This window comes from Alternaria novae-zelandiae (genome assembly GCF_023758075.1).
Source record: "Alternaria novae-zelandiae strain BMP 2774 chromosome Unknown scaffold_12, whole genome shotgun sequence".
In the NCBI taxonomy this organism is placed as follows: Eukaryota; Fungi; Ascomycota; class Dothideomycetes; order Pleosporales; family Pleosporaceae; genus Alternaria; species Alternaria novae-zelandiae.
The window spans coordinates 917,786-935,413 of NW_026056972.1; the positions used below are offsets into that span (position 1 = coordinate 917,786).

A 17,628-nucleotide genomic window follows, 5' to 3' on the forward strand; every position below is an offset into this window, starting at 1 on the left:
TGGTTCTCAGTAGTACCACTGGCAGCTGTCCTGCATACTTGATACGACGGATCCTTCAACCACTCGACATCGTCTTCATGGAAATTCTTTATTGCTCATCCTGACAGCTGCCAGAGCCATCAGTCAAACTCTTTCTGCTTAGCCGATACAGCTTCCTCATGTTGTTCAGCAGTCGGTCTACGAGGCTGTATGTTTCAGCAATAGTCCGAATCTACCCACAATGGCATTCTTGGAAGGCCATATTCAGGCAGTCACCGTCCGTAATAGAAATCCAGAAGCTCCATATGCTGTGAGGCAACGGTATATGCTTGGCATGACCTCTGGCTCTCGTTCTGAATTTGACGTTCACGATCAGCATGTAATGCTGTAGAGTGAAGTGGTTTGGCCCAATGATGGACCAGCGATGGCAATATCCTAGCTTTTCCATGTGCTGTACAGGTGGCGGGAATCAAAGTCGATCATACAAAAGAGGAAGGTACATGGTAAGGGCGATCCGGCGAATCTCGTCGACGGGTGTTGCTCGCAATGTAAAGTGTGGCGAGATCATCGTGTGGCGGCTGTGGCGTAGTGACAAGTGTTGCTTTTTGACAGGTGTGGGCCATCCCGGCTTGTCTACATCGAGGCCGGATCGCATCAAGGACTGGCAACGACCATGGGCGTCAACGGTGAAGTTGGATGCGATAACCTGTTTTGCGCTGCGGGCGGGTACCCAAGCCGGACGTACCTGACGATCGATCAAGACGCGGTCTTCGATGCGTGGACCCATGGTGGTCGTACCGAGCAAATAAGGCGCGGCGCACATGGCAAACAAGGTCTGGTGAGAAATGACGCATGTCACGGTGGCTGAACAGAGGGGCGCCGTTGGTAGGACGGCAACAAAGTCGAGCGCAGCAGTCTAGGCTGGCAGACGACTTCAGCCTGTAGGGCATGGATCGGCGGGCGCTGGCGGCGAGGTGTCGCGTTGGAGCAACACCCGGCTGGTTTGGTGCATCGGCAAGAACGGGTAGGCTTGGGGAAGCAGCGCGCGGTCGAGGCAGGCACGAGCAGGATGGGCTGCGCCACCACACCGGCTCAATGCTGCTCGTCGCGTCTAGCCCGACACAGGCTGGGAGCATTGGCAGGCTCAGCTCAGGTGGGCGCGCCGCCGCGGAGTCGCCATGGCAGAATCTTCCTGGAGGGATGGGAGGGAGGGCGAGCCTCGTCTCGCGGGGCGTGTGGCGTCGACGTGTCTCGTGTTGCGACGCAGTTGTTTGGAGAGGCACGTCTTGGATGTTTGGCGGTGGGTCGTTGCAGCGCAGCGTGGTTGGCCGCGGCGATACACAGCCCCAAAAGGCTTGCGTTGTTCCGTTGAAGCCGCCGCGCTGCGCTGAGGCTGCCTCTTGTCTGCTGCCGAAGTCCCAAGTCCCATCGCCGGACTGTCTGCTCGTCTCCTCCAAGTGTCTGCACCCATCGCGCGCTCCTTGCACGGCAACCGCTCGAGACTGAAGCGCCGCCGCATCCAAGTCCCGTGACTGTCTGCCAGCGTCGCCGTCTTTGAGCGCACGCACGCCCGCACGCCAGCCTGCTTACTTAGCCCGGACTGGAACCATCATCAGCCACAAGAGTCCCCAACGGGCCCTCGTCATCGGCACCTTGACTACCAGACGACCTGCACCCTACGACCCTGCGACCGCTTAGTTGCACCACGTCCAGGATCGCGATTCTGCTCCCACGTCCGCCTGCACGTCGCACATCGTGCCGACTGAAGACCCCTCCTCCACGGCCACGCCTCATTTATCGGCTTCCTCGCGCAGCGCCTCTTCACCTGCCTTCCTCGCGCAGCCGCCGTGCTTGCGCGTCCCGTGGTACTCGTCTGCTCGGAAAATAGCCAGCAGATCGCCTTGGTTGGCCCGAGCCGCAATTTGCGACCGAGGGCACATGCGAGCAATCTAACGTCTGTCAATTGGGAAGCTGGCGCTTTCCACGGCCCAAGTCTATCTGGAGTGTTGGTAGACGACGGCCATCTGCGCCCTCACCAGAGGCTGCATCCACCCAAAGGTTAGCCGACCCATGCATGCGCACCCACTCCATCTGGACAGTCGAGCCGGGTGACGCGCATGCTGTCATTGGAAAGAAAGAAGCCATGCTGACCCATCTCAAAGATACGCTCATTGAACCGTCTTGCCGTTCCACACCATGGCTGCCTCGACGCGAGCAATCACGCCGACGCCTACCGGCCCATTCACCACCCACAATGGGCCTAATACCCCAGGTTCTACCGCGCGCAATGCCAACGGCGGAGCGACCTTTGGCACCCATCTCACAAAGTCTCCCGGCGGCCTGTCGCCTCGACTCTCGCCTCAGCCGCTCACTGGAGCCGCCGCCATCGCTGATGAGCGCCGCTTCCGCGAACAGTCCGCGAGGCAGACGAGCCCTAATCCCGCTGTCGCCGCGCTGCAAAGTCTGAACGGCACTGTCCAGTCCATGAGCCACCCTATAGACGCTCCGCAGCAGTCGGCGCCGATAAGCAACAAGGCTGACAAGACGACGAAGCCGCTCATCATTCCCGACCAGATCAACGTCACGGGCGACAGCATGCAAACGAGCCCCGTCAGCCTCTCGAGTTTTGGCGATGGTGACGCGCCGAACGCGCCGGGTGCTTCTGCTGCGGAAGGCGCTGCCACCGGCAATCCAGGCCGGGAAGGCGCGCACCAGCAGCAACCACAGCAGCACCACCACCAACATCACCACCAGCTCATCGCACCGAATCCCGGAGACAACCCAGGCAACCGCGCCTTTACGTTTCCTGGGCCTTTGCCCCCGGAGCCCGATCCACGTGCCCCGGCTCGCCAAATGAGCCTGCCTGGATACGGCCAGAATACGCCCAAATCGCCCTCCACCAAGCGCCACAAGTGCCCATACTGCTCTACCGATTTCACTCGCCACCATAACCTCAAAAGCCACCTACTAACCCACAGTCAAGAAAAGCCTTATGAGTGTCCCACGTGCCAGGCGCGTTTCCGTCGTTTGCATGATCTGAAACGTCATACGAAACTCCACACTGGCGAGCGTCCGCACACGTGCTACAAATGTGGCCGCAGGTTCGCACGTGGCGATGCGCTTGCGCGACACAATAAGGGTCAGGGTGGCTGTGCGGGCCGCCGCTCTAGCTTCGGCATGGATGACGATCTCGGAGACAAAGGCGACGAGGGCATGGACGGTGTCATCTACACTGGCGAGCCTGATGGTGAGGGCGACGAAGACGACGACGGTAGTCGGCGAGTCAGTGAGCCGGCACGCAAGCGACAAAACACTGGGAACTCTACCCAAGGTTCGTATTCTCACCATTCCAGCACATATCCGCCTATTGCTGCGAATCGAAGCTCGAGCAGCCAGAACAACTTGCGCCCTTATTACCCAGGGTCCTCTGCGCAGCCGACTAACGTCTCGCCCAAAGCAGCTCCCACTAGCATCTCGTCGATTCAGAACGCAAATACGCAGTCCAATGTCTTCGCCCAAGGTGGCATGACGGAGAGTCCCAGGCCGTTGTCGCCAGGCCAGCAGGAACAGCATCGCCTGGGGGCGCCAGAAAATGGTCTCCCGGGCTCGCGATCCCCCAGTTTGTCGCATCACTTGCATCAGCAGTCAAACTACACTCGCGGGCGGGGGACACCTCCTGTTGGTTTAGCTCCACCCAGCACAAGCAGCGGGCCTCACCTGCCATCTCTCCCCGGGCTCAGTCCTATGCCCCCTAAGCAGGGCTCTCAAGGCGGCAAAAGCAATGGCCCTAGTATGCTGCAACATCAGACCATGGCTGCTCCTGGTAGCAGCTCGCAGCCGGGCAGCATGTCAAGCCACGGTGGAAGTGGCGGCAGCATGCGCGAAGTCATGGGCAGCCAGGTCGATGTGTGGCAGTACGTTCGCGATATAGAGTCTCGCATGGCGAGAATGGAAAAGGAACACAACGACAAGATCGCCACGCTGCAGAACGAGATCACCACGCTCCGGGCCCAGTTGGCTCAGCAGCACGTCAACAACACGCAAGCCCAGCAACAGGCTCAATAGCGTGAGTGGTGACGCTGCTGCTGCATGTTGTCGCTGTGGTGAGGCTTGCACTGCTTTTTGTGCTTGGATAACGGAGGCGTTCTATGGAGTACAAAACCCAAGATTGAGCAACAGAGAGATTTCGGGCTTCTACATGGATCAACATACGTCAAGGATCACGACGAGCATGTTACAATGATACCCCATGCTAAGATTACTCGCGATGTTTGGCATTTTCCTACCCTGTTCTGCGGTTACTACCCTTCACACCTGTATATTAGACTAGTCACCACCATGTCAATGTTTCTTTGCTAGAAGGTTCCCCGTGACGGTCATGACTTGCAGATCTTGGAGATGTGACGTGACCTGCCACGCCAGCAAAGCGTGTGAAGCCACGCGCCCAGCATGTTCCTGGCAGTGCGGGTAGCGCAATGGACAAAGTCAAAGAATAATGCGGTTGCTGTGGTTGCTGCATCGCATGCAAAAGCGATGCCGTGCATGAACCAGTTCCCACAGGCAGTCGTTGCCATGGTGTTGCAGCAGTGGTGATCCATGGGTGAGGGTGCCCAGGTGGGTAAGGAAGACCCTTCGGGCTAGACAGGTGCTAAGGATAGCCCGCAGTCAACACTGCGCCCAGTCCCGAGCCCGGCCCACTTGGCTGCTACACGTCAGAGTACTACAACCCAAAACTCCCCCTACAACGCACCCAAGACCGTAAACCCCTCACCGCACCCTGCCCTGATTTGTGTAGATGGATGGCGAGCTGCTGTCCTGATAGGCGCACCCGCGCAAAGTGCCCGCACCCGACGCCCAATTGAAGCTGCCCATAGCCGCGCTGGTGATCGCACCCGCAGAAGCCCGTCCAGCGTCCCGGCCCACAGTCACACCAACGAGCTCCACGCCGCCTCTTCACCATGGAGACGTCGTCCAACTCGCACCGCCGCCGCAGCAAGAAGGACCCGGACCGCGAGCGCAGCACCCACCGCTCCAAGGACAAGGATAGGGACCGCGAGCGCCATAAGAGCACCCGCTCCCGCAAAACCCGCTCGTCGGCCTCCAAGGAAGACGACGCTGAGAACCCGCCGCTGCCCAGGCGCCCGTCGACGGAACGCGTGCGCAACTCGACGTCCACCTCGACCTTGTCGTCGTCGCAAACGTCCAAGTCGCACAAGATGGCCGTCGTGCCCGAGATGGGACGCCGCGGCTCGTTGGGCTCCGACAACACATCGCGCATCAGCTTACCCTACCCGTCGCACTCCAAAACATACGCCAAAGAGAGCATCTATTCCCGCGACGGTGTAGAGAAGAGGAAGTCGACCTCGACGCCAGAGGCCACAGATGGCGAGGCCTCGCCAGGCAGGGACGGCGAGCGGCCAGTCGCACCGCATCCACCAAACCGAGCACCACCTCCGCCTCCACCACGGGCACCACCGAGTCCCCCGCTCACTGAGACCACAGGCGCAGATCTTAGGAAGACGGCCAGTGTCAACAGCATGCGAAGGAAGGACCCTGACATGATCGCGCGAGAGATGGAGGAGGGTCGCCAAAGCGTAGACAGCGGCACGCGCATGACTTCGACGGCAGGCCCGCGGATCGCGTCGCGCTCAAGTGTCAGAGACGAGGATACATTCGACGGCACAGACCTCACTTCTACCACTGGATCGCAGCCTAGCACCATCCGTGCCAAGTCTCCACAATTGGAGACGAGAACGAGGACCGTGAGTCCATCCAGCGCTCGGCCCCCAGGCAGGACATCGACCCCGGGCAGAACGTCGACACCAAGCAGGACGTCAACACCTGTCAAGATGAAGACGAGAGCGCCCTCGGAATATACACTCGACTCAGACGCCACTTCAGTCGTACAAGATCGCAACTCTTACCGCCGCAGCCAATCACCCCCGCGTTCCGATGTCTCGCCTTCTTCTGTGGTCGATTCATCACCACGTACACCTACCCAGCACTCCGTTCTTCCCTCTGTTGTATCTTCTGTCAAGGATGGGCCGCCCATGATCGAAGTTATGACAGACCCCATGTCGCGCACACAATCCGTAGATCCCAGCTATGCCCAGTCCCCAATGACCCCACCACCCCCGCCTCCTCCTCCAGCCATGATGGAAGCTCCTCGCGTCGACTACCTGCTGCAGAATGGCGGTCTGGCCAAAGCTATCCCGCGAAGTCTACTAGCGGCTATTGATGGAGTTCCAGCCTCTGCCTATTCTCAGTACACTACACCAAGGCTATCTGGAGCACAAGCGCACGATGTCCGATCTTTCTTTAAGCCTCTGCAGAATGTACTCAACAGCTACAACACCGTCATGGACACAAGCGGATCTTTGGCGGTAGCCACCGGTTATCGCTCGGTTGCGCGGCGTCTTCTCGATCGTCTCGAGAACGTCTTTGCTCGCAACATATCTTCCGAGCATTGCCAGTGCATGATGTGCTTCGAGCAGTCAGTTGTGGAAGATTCTGCAGGTGTCAACTGGGGAGAAATCTTAGAGCTAGTGTCTGGACGTTGCGAATTGCCGACTTGGCCACCCTATGAGCAAGGCGCCGAGCCTGGACTGGGCATATCGTCTGATCTTGAAGCACCGTGCCAGCGTATTGACGTTGATGTACCTGAACAATACCGCGAGCACTACGAGAAGCAGTCGAAGAAGACCAAAGTTGCTGTGCAGTCTTGGCTATCGGACCAACAAGACGGTGTCCCCGAAGACGCTGACGACGAAACGTTGACTTTTATCATGCTTACCCGATTGGAACAGCCACAACGACCACTCTTCTATGCACTCTTATGGGGATTGGACAAGCTCCCAAATCCTCGCACACAAAAGCCGGACAGTGGGACGCCGCCGTACTTGGCAAAAGCTGGTTTGGCGCTACAGCGTCTATATCGTCTCTACACTCCACCGCGCGACCAGCTGGTAGTCATGTATCTCATCCGCCATCCAGACATGCACAACATGCTTGCTACCTTGGCAGCTGTGACCAAACACGAATGGGAGATTCTCGTCTCTGGGCGCTTCGATGGCTTCCTTTGGTCAGGCGTCGATGACCTACCTGATATGAACACAACACCTCCCCGATCAGGCTCAAGAGCAGGACAGGTCCGACCCGGCGATGGACCGCAACGATTTGCATCACCAGTACCACCGAACCGGTACGGCAGCTTCAGCCCAAGTCCGTACTCTCGACCGGGATCTGCCCGCCCTGGGTCTGTCCGTCCGCCCGGCGGAGCCCCTGTGCAGATCGATGAAGAGACCGAGATTGCCGTGCTTGCCGAAATCGAGCGCGAGATCTATCTTGGTATGGAGGCTATGGAGGACGCATTCGAACAGCTCCACAACCAAGCCGAGACTGTGCGCCGTCGTCTGCGAGAGCGAGCTGCAGGTTTGTCCATGGTGGCGCAGCAGCGTAGAGGTGCTGGCATGGGTGGCATCGAAGTTAGGTCTGACACGCCAGCCAACATGCGCGACCCTGATGAAGGAATCGATGATCTGAGAAGCGAGGTCGGACCGGATGACTCGGCCAGCAACGTCAGCAACAACCGGAGAAGAAAAGCACACCGTGCACGCGAACGGAGAACACCAGCACCTGTGGAAGAAGAGAGCGAGGAGGATGTAGCGCTTGCAGAGAGGATACGCAGACGTTTCTAAGGTAATAGGGGGTTTGTTGGAACATTTGCATTTGCGTTGGGGTCTATTTGCGGCGTTTGTTATTCTTTATGACTTGGGAACCATGGCTGATACGATTTATGGCTTCCTAACGGCCGAGATATATGGATACCCAGTTTGTGAGTGCGGAGATGGACAGGACACGCTTTCTTCCATTGTAGTGTGGCCGCGGAGCAGTTGATCGTATACCATTTACTAGGATTATATTTACAATGACGTCACATGTATTTACTTCAACATGTTGATTGGGCCTGCAGTGCAAGTGAGTTTCCGTTGTGCGCAAGACTAGCTTTGGAACGGGAAGATGGCGAAACTTGAGGCTGTTGATGGTACCCCAATCATGTTAGTCTGTCCGACAGGCGATGAGACGCATAGTAGCAGACGACCCCGCGCAACCACATTAGAAGCCCTCGAGAAGTTTGTGTGACGCGACTCATTGGTAAAGATGGTAGGATACCATAGCTGAGGAATGCTTGCGCGCATTTGATGCGATGTCGATGGTCGTCATTATACGGATCTTTTGCTTTTGGTCTGGAGCTCATTAGTCGAACGCGACGCATCCCTGCACGTTGACGCGCCGGGCATGCATGTCCCTCTATGACAACAGAGCGCGAGCGGGACAGTAAACAGGCCAACTCTCGCTCGGGCGGCCCATACAACAACCCAATCTCGCCGTGTCTGGGGTTTCTGGCGCGACTACACCTGCCTCCCGATTCGAGCAGCTGCCCACCTGTTCTCGCTCCGCTGTGGCCCCCGCCATTCGCCGTTGCCCTCGCAATTGGGTGTTTACGAAGCAACCGCTCTTTGGTAGGTGCAGACGACATCGCCTTGTTTGGTGGTCGACTGCCACGGTCTGCGTCTCTTGCCTTGACACTGACTGACGCCTTTCTTCACCAGATCCGGCCACCAGTCTGCTCGATCCGCTCACCGACCGCCCCCGTCGCTGTCGAACCGAGTCCTTCGCTTTACCCCGGGCACCGCGCATGCGCATATCCTCAATCCGCTCGTCTTAATCGCATTCTTGCTCTACAATCGATCCATTTCAGCACATAACCCTCGACACCCCCAGTGCAAGGTCGCGCACATGGCCGAACTAGGCGCGAACGAGTCGGTCGACCCGAACACCCTCTACACCAAGCAGGAATGCATCGGCGGCGGTAGCTTTGGCAAGGTCTACAAGGGCCTTGACCGGCGGACAGGTCATACAGTCGCTATCAAGGTCATCGACGTCGAGAATGCCGAAGACGAGGTTGACGACATTATGGGTGAGATCATGATCCTCTCCGGCATGAACTCGCCGTACGTCACAAAGTACTACGGCTCCTTTCTGGCCGGCTCCGACCTGTGGATTGTCATGGAGTTCTGCTCAGGCGGCAGTTGCGCAGATTTGATGAAGCCAGGCCAGATAGCAGAGGCTGAGATTGCAGTCATACTGAAGGAACTGTTGATGGGTTTGACATATCTCCACGACGACCACAAGCTGCATAGGGACATCAAAGGTACGCCTGCTGGGCCGGCTGTATGCGAGAGAAGACTAATGTAACAATAGCGGCGAACATCTTGGTCAGCGCAAATGGCCAAGTCAAGCTCGCTGATTTTGGCGTCTCTGGACAACTATCGGCGACCATGACGAAGAAGAACACATTTGTTGGAACGCCCTTTTGGATGGCCCCCGAGGTGATTAAGCAATCTGGCTACGACGGCAAGGCTGATATCTGGTCTCTGGGTATTACCGCGCTGGAACTGGCAAACGGCGAGCCTCCATATGCCGACATCCACCCGATGAAGGTCCTCTTCCTCATTCCAAAAAATCCACCACCAACACTGCAGGGCAACTTCTCACCCGCTTTCAAAGAGTTTGTCGAACTCTGCCTGAGAAAAGACCCCAAGGAGCGTCCGAGTGCAAAGCAGCTTCTGCAGACAAACTTCATCCGAAAGGCTGGTAAGCCCGCCCGTCTGCAAGAGCTCATCTCGAGATATCAGGACTGGAAGGTCAGATATCCGAAAGAAGCAGCCGAGTCAGAAGATGAAGCCACTCCCGTGAAGAGGAAGGAGCCTGTCAATGAAGACCTTTGGGATTTTGGAACTGTGCGGCCAACAGGAGGTGGCCGGGGACCGGCGCTCGCCCCAATGAACGATGCGGGTGCCAATGCGAGGAACCCTTCGCCACAACGCAAGCCTGTTACACAGAACAGTGGTGGCTACGGCGATGAGAACGACGACACCCTCCGACAACCACCTTCGCCGACTAAACGCTTAGCACCATTGCAAACACAAGGCTCACCTGGCTCTGTGAGGACCGCTGCTCGGATACCGCTGCCAGCATCACCAGAGAAAAGATCAGCTCCTTCATTCCCCCAACCAGCCCTAGAGCTTCCACGAAAGTCCCCTGTGCCTGGCCTTTTCCAGCCTCCACCCAACAGAGGGCTAGTCACACCAACAAAGCCACAGGCCCCGCAACAACCCAGGCGACAAACACCACTACAGCACACTTATGACGACTTCGTACAACGGGAGATTGCTGCAGAAATGAGGAGTGTGGAACTCACACCACAACAGCGTGTTCCAACTCCAAGCCGCGCTTCGGTTCTACCGCAGATGACTATACCCGAGATACCGCCATTTCGTGGACAGTCTGCAAGCCCTGGTCAAAGCACTTCGCAAAGCCAGGCACCGAAGCCGTTGCAAAGTCCTATTCGAGTGCAACAACAAGCACCGACCCCGGCGCAAGTTCAGAAGCCTCTACCACCGCTCGTTGGTCAGCAAGGACTACCATCTCTGGCGGGGCAGAAGCCACTTCCGCCAACACAACAGTCGTTCACATCTTTCAGCCCAAGTTCTGCATCCCGACCTGACTCATCGTCATCGCCGAACGACCCATTTGGCAGTCCGATGTCGTCAAATTGGCAGTCACAGCCAAGACAGCAACAAGTCGCCCAATCACCCCCTCCCCCTCCACCACACGTCACCAAGCCTTCGCCCATGTCCCGCGGCTCCTTCGGTAGACCCAAGCCGACGTCAAATCATCCTAGCCTCGCTCAAACGCAAGGTTCTCCAGCGGCGCCCGTCGAGATCACAGCACTCAGCGGTGTGGTGATACCAGCCCTTGAGGCTGCACTGTCTCGTCGTGCCTATCATCTTAGCGTCAGGAACAAGCAAGAATCGGCTCGGTCGCTGGATGATGCGCAGGGCTTCATTGAGCGCAGACGGCAAAGGCAAGAATGCCATGAGAAGGTCACTCGCCTAGTTAATGACATAAAGGGGAAATTTGAAGAATTGGATCACTGGGACGAGAAAGGAGAGGTGGGCATGGGTGGAGAGGTCGCAGGCTTCTTGGAGGGTTTCCTCGAGGAGGTGCTGGTCCGCGTTGAACCAGCAGACGATTGAGGTGCATTTCAGTGTCGGCGTTGACTTTGGTGCTTGTGCACATGGAAAGCCCTTTGGGGTTTCCACGTCTGTTATGCGATCTGGCAAGGCGTTTATTGATGGAGGTTTCTTGGAGCATGTGACCGGAGTGTAGAAGAGTCTTTTTACCCATATCCCGGGATCGAATTGAATCATTTTTCTGCCTCAACGTATAAGTAGTCTTCATGTGTGAGCTGTTCGACTGGATAGCTTTGGGTTGATGAGGAAGTATTGGTGGTGGAAGCTACGACCAATCAGCACGAAGGAGGCAGCTCGGAGGTCCGCGGTAGTTTCGTCACTCGGCCAGGGACAACTCATCACCACGCGTTGCTATACCGCGCTACACCAAAGCGCGGCGGAGATAGCAAGAAGCGTCTTTATGATGGCGTAAGTGCTTTATACTAGTGGAGAGAACAGTTAGCTGACATCGTATGCCTATAGACGCACCATCCGGAGCAATGCGCTCGAGAAGCTTGCCCGTCTATCCGCGCAGTCGCCGTCGGTAGATACCACCCATTCCGACTTTGCGAGGTTGTTCAAAAGATGCCCGGCGGCAAGCTCCATGAAACTGCAAGAGCTGGAGGCTGTTCTCGCCCTGTGCAAATCCGCACCCTACATCGAGTCGATTGACGTCGCTGAGAAGCTGCTGACACGCCTCTCCCCATACCTCATCGCGTCACACGCGCAGACGCTTGCGCCCTCGCCCAGCCTACGCGCCTTCGAGCCCGCGCCGTACGAAGTTCTTACCTACAACCTCACGTGTGCCGTCCTCTCGCTCGGCCTCCGGCATGATCAGCTACGGACGCAAGCTGCCACGGCACTCGGTGCTTACCTCTCCGGTTGGGTCGCAGCAGCAGAGGAGCTCTCGGGGGAACAATTCGTCGACGATGGGGCCGACGACTACGCTGCCGATGGCGAGCTGGCGCGCGTCATGACACACAATCTCTCGCTGCTGGGCTTCCTGAGTGCTGCTGCTGAGCACACCCACTTCTGGAATGCATACGAGAGACTCCAACTCATCCAAGACGTACGAGCAGCATTGACGGAGAACTTCCTCATCGCATTCGAAACTGTGCTGTCGATTGTGCGTAATGCGCGCTCCCACCAGCACGGGTTGAGGGAGTGGAGGCGGTACACGAAGCATTATGCTGCTACTGGACGACCACTTGGCGCGATGATTCTGCACGACTCTTTTCTGAAGGTCGTGCTGGCATCTGCCTCGCTGCTGGTTGGGACCAGTGCGCACCTCACTTCGCAAACGTCTATTCTTGATCACCTACAGACCACGCTCCACAGGAAGAACCACCAGATTCTTAGGGACTCGGCTGAGAACTCGCTGGCTGAGGGGCTGGCTAAGATTGCAGGAGAAGAAATGGAACGTCTGGAGAATGATATGGATTATCTACAACGGGTTGGATCTGCTTGGCAGCAGCAACAAGCCTCCTCTGTCAAGGCGAAGGTACTTGTCACGTATCTTTGTTGCACCATTTACGACGACGACACGGATGTCACAGACGCAGAGGTCTTGACTACCTGGCTCGACAATGTGCTCAACGATCCGGTACAGAGCGCGGACCATGAATTGGCTTCCACAGTCCTCAAGTCCATGGCCATCCTCGCCAAAGTCTCGCCGCAGCTGGCGTCTAGCCTCGGTCGTTCGCTCCCTCGAGTCATTGTTCAAGCCAACTTCGACCATCGAACAACTTCCGTCGCAGCTGAGTCGCTCGCAGCTGTTCTAACTTTTCTTCCCCAGGATGCCATAATCACGACACTGTACAGCTTGGGCAATGTCATCAGCGTCGCTCCTAAACCTGACCGCAACCCTTCTTCATCCCCCACCTTGAACGGCAACGGCAAGCCTGCACGTACAGGTGGTGTTTATCAAAACCAGAACGGCAGCACCATCTCACTCACACCAAGTGATGTGGATGAGCCGCACCATGTACATACTACTGTCGTGGAGACCATCGTGTCCGTCGCAAGAAATTGCAAAGATCCAAAGATAACGGCGCTGGCACTTTCGATGCTTGTCCAGAAGGTCGGCCGTTCTGGAAAAGTTGTAGATGCGAAGATCATCACCGATTCAGCTTTCCTGGGTGTGCACAGTCCGCCTGGAGAATTTAGAAGTCTGCTCAAGGTCTACACTAAACTCTCGCATGATGCACTGGTTTCAGACGATGTGGCTACACTCGAAGCTGTCATGGCTGCGCGTCTCAACCTCTCTAGGGAAATTTCTGCCGATGAGCCTACCTTCGAAATTTATCTTACACATCTGCTAGACACCATTGTCAGCAAGGGAGATGCCCAGGAGACTTCGCATCGCCATCTGAGAGATACTGAGCTCGCGGCTCAAGAGATTGCGCAGATACTAAAGCCTCTCGCGCTTTTGCTTGAACGGAATGCGGAACGAGCGGAGTTCTCCGAGCTGGATGATTCCATCATTGGGCTCCAGCGTGATGCTTGGTTCAATATCGTTGTTCACGGCTTCGATCTGCTGTCCGACCTTGGCAAACAACACAGGGAAGAGTTGCGCACTCTTGCACGGTTCAGCAAGCCCCTCATCGCAGAGGAGCGGCCCTTCCTTTCGGAAAGTGACATCGAACTCAACACGGTGTTGCGTCGCGGTAAGTCGCCTGAACATACTGTCGAGCAGAAGAAGAGGCTTGGGAAACTGCTTCCGTCATGTGAGCCCGACACCAAGTCCTTGAGTTATCAGGAAGCAGTCTTCCTGAGCACGGCATATCTGGTTGAAGATTTACGCGCAAGTGCCGGGGATTGCACCAAGGCGCTTGCGTACTTTCTTGATCCAAAGCTGCGAACTGGCGCAGTGGGTAATTGCATGGCTGCCATTGCAACAACGGCCGTTCGGACCTATCTGGCGAAGACGCTGTCGGGTCAATCCCACACGTTCTCGACCCCGTACCTTGCGCGCCAGCTAGCGACGATATTTTCCGCGTGCTGTCATCGTATTGCCCGCGTTCAGCAAGCGGCAGCTACCTGTGCAGATATCATTATCCGCGAAGTGCCATCCACGCTATGTCAAAAGAGTGCGCTATTTGCCCTCTTAGAGCTCCTTTCGATGATGTGGTACAGTTGCCTTGAAGGCGAGACTGATGATTATACCTGGAAGTCGACCTTTACATCAAAGCGGTCCAACATAGTGGTTGAGCTGTCTGATGACTACGCTTTCCGACGAGCGACTCTCGAGGCGTTACACAAGCGTGCAATCGCTTGGGTGAAGGGAGCGCTCGACATTGCTCCACTCGATGTCAAAGGGCTTCTTCAGTCGTATCTGTCCGAGTTCGATGATGAAATGACTTTTGGTCATATATCGCTCGGACGATCTTTTGCGTTGGAGATGGGGTCCGTCATTCCGTCAACTGATCAGCGCCTTGGTGCTATTGAACGCCAAGGCATTAACATCAACACTGCGTCGGACTTCATCACTCAATATACCACGAGACAGGAATACAAGTTTCTCGAGGGCGTTGCTGATCAAGAAGAGGAATGGCTCCAGGGTGCACCGGCTTCTGGACGGAAGTCGACATACCTCTCACGAAGCTTACACGAAGCGACGAATCTTCTAGTGGACTTGGAGAACCGCACCCTTAATCACAAGCATGTTACAATTGCTGAGCTTCGCGATATATTGCGGAGAGCGGCTGCGCTTCTATGCAGGGTGAAGACGGACCAGTCGCCTATCGTTCAGCATCTAGTCGGAATTCCCTTCGCCGTGTTCTCGAAGCAGTCCATCAAGCTGGGTATATCACTGTGGACGAGCGTTGCCAAAGAGAACCCTCGTATGGAATCCCGCATCCTCGTCGCCATTGCAGAAAATTGGGAGAATACGGTGCGCAAGCGTCGTGGTATCTTCAGCCCTGCACTGAGACACGAAGATCCCTTCTACGGAAAGCAAGAATTCGCTGCAACAGACAAAGAAGCACTCTCAAAACGCCAGCAGCAGATCTACAACCTGATCGCTCCGCACTTCCGCCTACTGCAGTTCTTATCTAGCCACTTCAGTGCCTCGAGGTTGAGCAGAGCGGACGTTGGGCGTGTTTACGTTCGGCTAATGCACATCACGCTCGATGCCATGAGTGGTGGTTGCTCGCAGCCCCTTGCTCGCGAGTCGTACTTCCATATCGTTCTGCTTGGATTGCGCATTGCACGTCACTGTACCACATTGTCGGCGACCATTAAATGGCGCCTGACGGATCGCATACTGACTGCTGCTCTGGCGTGGTTTGCGAAAGCCCCGCAATGGTCCTTTGGAGGCAACCGCCTACAGATCAAGGCTGAAACACATGTCCTTGCAGACGTGCAGGCGCAGCTTGACCTTATCGGAAAAGTCACAACTGTTACTGAGATCGGCACGAAACTGAAGGCAAAGCAAGATCTCCTCTCCTTGCTGCTCTCGAATGAGCAGACCCGTCTCATGGTGTGGTTGTTCCCACTCGATTACGGCAAGAAGCACCACTTTACTTCTGGGCGCCACAACAATACACTTCCTGATGTAAGTCGTCTGTATACATGAATCGATAGGAGCTAACGTAACTAGACTGCCGTGTCTGCTCATCTAAAGACCGCTTGGACGGAGAACCCTGCTATTGCTGTACACCTCCTCAAGCGCTTCCAGTCGCAGCGCCTCAACAACGAGGTTCGATGGCAGGTACTCAACTTCCCGCACAAGGTTTTGGATGAGCCTGATGCTCTAGAGATCCTTCTAGGCAATCTCTTACCGAGCGATGTGTCATTCCAGCTTAAGTACATGCTTTACTGGAAGCCTGTCAACCCTATCACGGCCGTCACGTACTTCCTTCCGGCTTATGGGAACCATCCTTTCATTATCCAGTATGCGATGAGAGCATTGGAGAGCCACTCGGTTGACGTCATGTTCTTCTACGTATATCAGATTGTACAAACCCTTCGATACGACGTCCTGGGCTACGTCGAGCGGTACATTATCGAGACAGCCAAGTTCTCGCAGCTATTTGCTCACCAAATCATCTGGAACATGAAGGCAAACGCGTACAAGGATGAAGCATCCGAGGTACCTGATCCCGTCAAGCCCACGCTTGACAAGGTGATGGGTAGCTTGGAGTCTAGTTTCTCCAAGGAAGACCATGCCTTCTACGAGCGCGAGTTTGCTTTCTTCAACGAGGTCACAGGCATCTCGGGTACCCTCCGCTCCGTCCTACATGAACCCAAAGAGGTCAAGAAGCAGAAGATCGAAGAAGAACTTCGCAAAATTCAAGTGGAAGTCGGTGTTTACCTGCCCTCTAACCCCGATGGTCAAGTCATTGGTATTGATCGCAAGTCCGGCAAGCCGCTACAGAGTCACGCAAAAACACCTTTCATGGCTACATTCCGTATCAGAAAGACGAGACCCGATGATCAAGACCTGGAAGATCAGGAAGACGACAACCGCGACATTGCGCGTCAGCGGGACAACAGTTACGAAACATGGCTCTCTGCGATCTTCAAAGTCGGAGACGACTGCCGTCAAGATGTGCTTGCACTACAGATGATTGCTGCTTTCCGCGGAATTTTCAATACCGTCGGTCTTGACGTCTGGGTCTTCCCCTACCGTGTCACAGCAACCGCACCGGGTTGCGGAGTCATTGATGTACTCCCCAACTCCATATCACGAGACATGCTCGGTCGTGAAGCCGTCAACAGACTTGACGACTACTTCGTGTCACGCTACGGCAACGAAGACTCGATCCGCTACCAAGAAGCGCGCTCCAACTTTGTGAAATCCATGGCCGCCTACTCCGTGATCAGTTTCCTTCTGCAGTTCAAGGACCGACACAACGGCAACATCATGATCGACGACGCCGGTCACATCATCCACATCGACTTTGGTTTCTGCTTCGACATCGCACCCGGCGGCATCAAGTTCGAACGCGCGCCCTTCAAACTCACAGCCGAGATGATTGCCGTCATGTCTGGCAAGAATGCAGCAAACCCGTACCAATCGCAGGCGTACCGCTGGTTCGAGGAACTCACTGTCAAGGCTTTCCTCGCTAGCAGACAGCATTGCGGGCATCTTTGCCACGTCGTACAGGTCATGTTGGATAGCGGACTACCGTGCTTCAAACCCGAGAGTATGAAGAACTTCCGCGATCGCTTTGTGTTGGATAAGAGCGAGAGGGAGGCGGCTGATTACATGAGGGGCTTGATTGAGAAGAGTAGGGGGAGTTACTCGACCGGAACGTATGATAGGTTCCAACTTATCACTAATGGAATTCCCTACTAGGCAGATGAGGGCGAGACGTATGGAGGCTTTCAGTCTGATAGATAATATCGTTATTCTCGTAGAGCAACTAGAATCACGTACTTGCCTCTTGGCCCTTGTCAAAAAGCAACATATCTGCATACCACTTACGCATACCCCATCTCTTGGCTCTTTGCACACCGCCGTATCCCAGGCGACACTCCAATATGTCCCAGTCATGCATATGCATATACTCACGCGGTATGACTCCATAACACGCAGAATAAGCAACACTAGTCTACCTCCATCTCA

General features: G+C 55.8%; 4 protein-coding genes across 4 annotated transcripts; all 4 read left to right on the top strand.

Moving 5' to 3' along the window:
- Nucleotides 1–2,175: 2,175 nt before the first annotated feature.
- On the top strand, nt 2,176–4,044 carry J4E88_006422 (uncharacterized protein; the record flags this gene model as incomplete). The annotated part of the gene is made up of 1 exon (XM_049400047.1): nt 2,176–4,044. One exon carries the CDS (start codon nt 2,176–2,178, stop codon nt 4,042–4,044), a length of 1,869 nt encoding a protein of 622 aa, XP_049254358.1.
- Nucleotides 4,045–4,937: 893 nt separating this feature from the next.
- On the top strand, nt 4,938–7,676 carry J4E88_006423 (uncharacterized protein; the record flags this gene model as incomplete). Its single annotated transcript, XM_049400048.1, has 1 exon — nt 4,938–7,676. One exon carries the CDS (start codon nt 4,938–4,940, stop codon nt 7,674–7,676), a length of 2,739 nt encoding a protein of 912 aa, XP_049254359.1.
- A 1,102-nt stretch (nt 7,677–8,778) lies between these two features.
- On the top strand, nt 8,779–11,081 carry J4E88_006424 (uncharacterized protein; the record flags this gene model as incomplete). The annotated part of the gene is made up of 2 exons (XM_049400049.1): nt 8,779–9,193; nt 9,244–11,081. 2 exons carry the CDS (start codon nt 8,779–8,781, stop codon nt 11,079–11,081), a joined length of 2,253 nt encoding a protein of 750 aa, XP_049254360.1.
- Nucleotides 11,082–11,481: 400 nt separating this feature from the next.
- On the top strand, nt 11,482–17,358 carry J4E88_006425 (uncharacterized protein; the record flags this gene model as incomplete). Its single annotated transcript, XM_049400050.1, has 3 exons — nt 11,482–11,486; nt 11,541–15,612; nt 15,658–17,358. The coding sequence occupies 3 exons, from the start codon at nt 11,482–11,484 to the stop codon at nt 17,356–17,358; spliced, it is 5,778 nt and encodes a 1,925-aa protein (XP_049254361.1).
- Between the last annotated feature and the right edge of the window lie 270 nt (nt 17,359–17,628).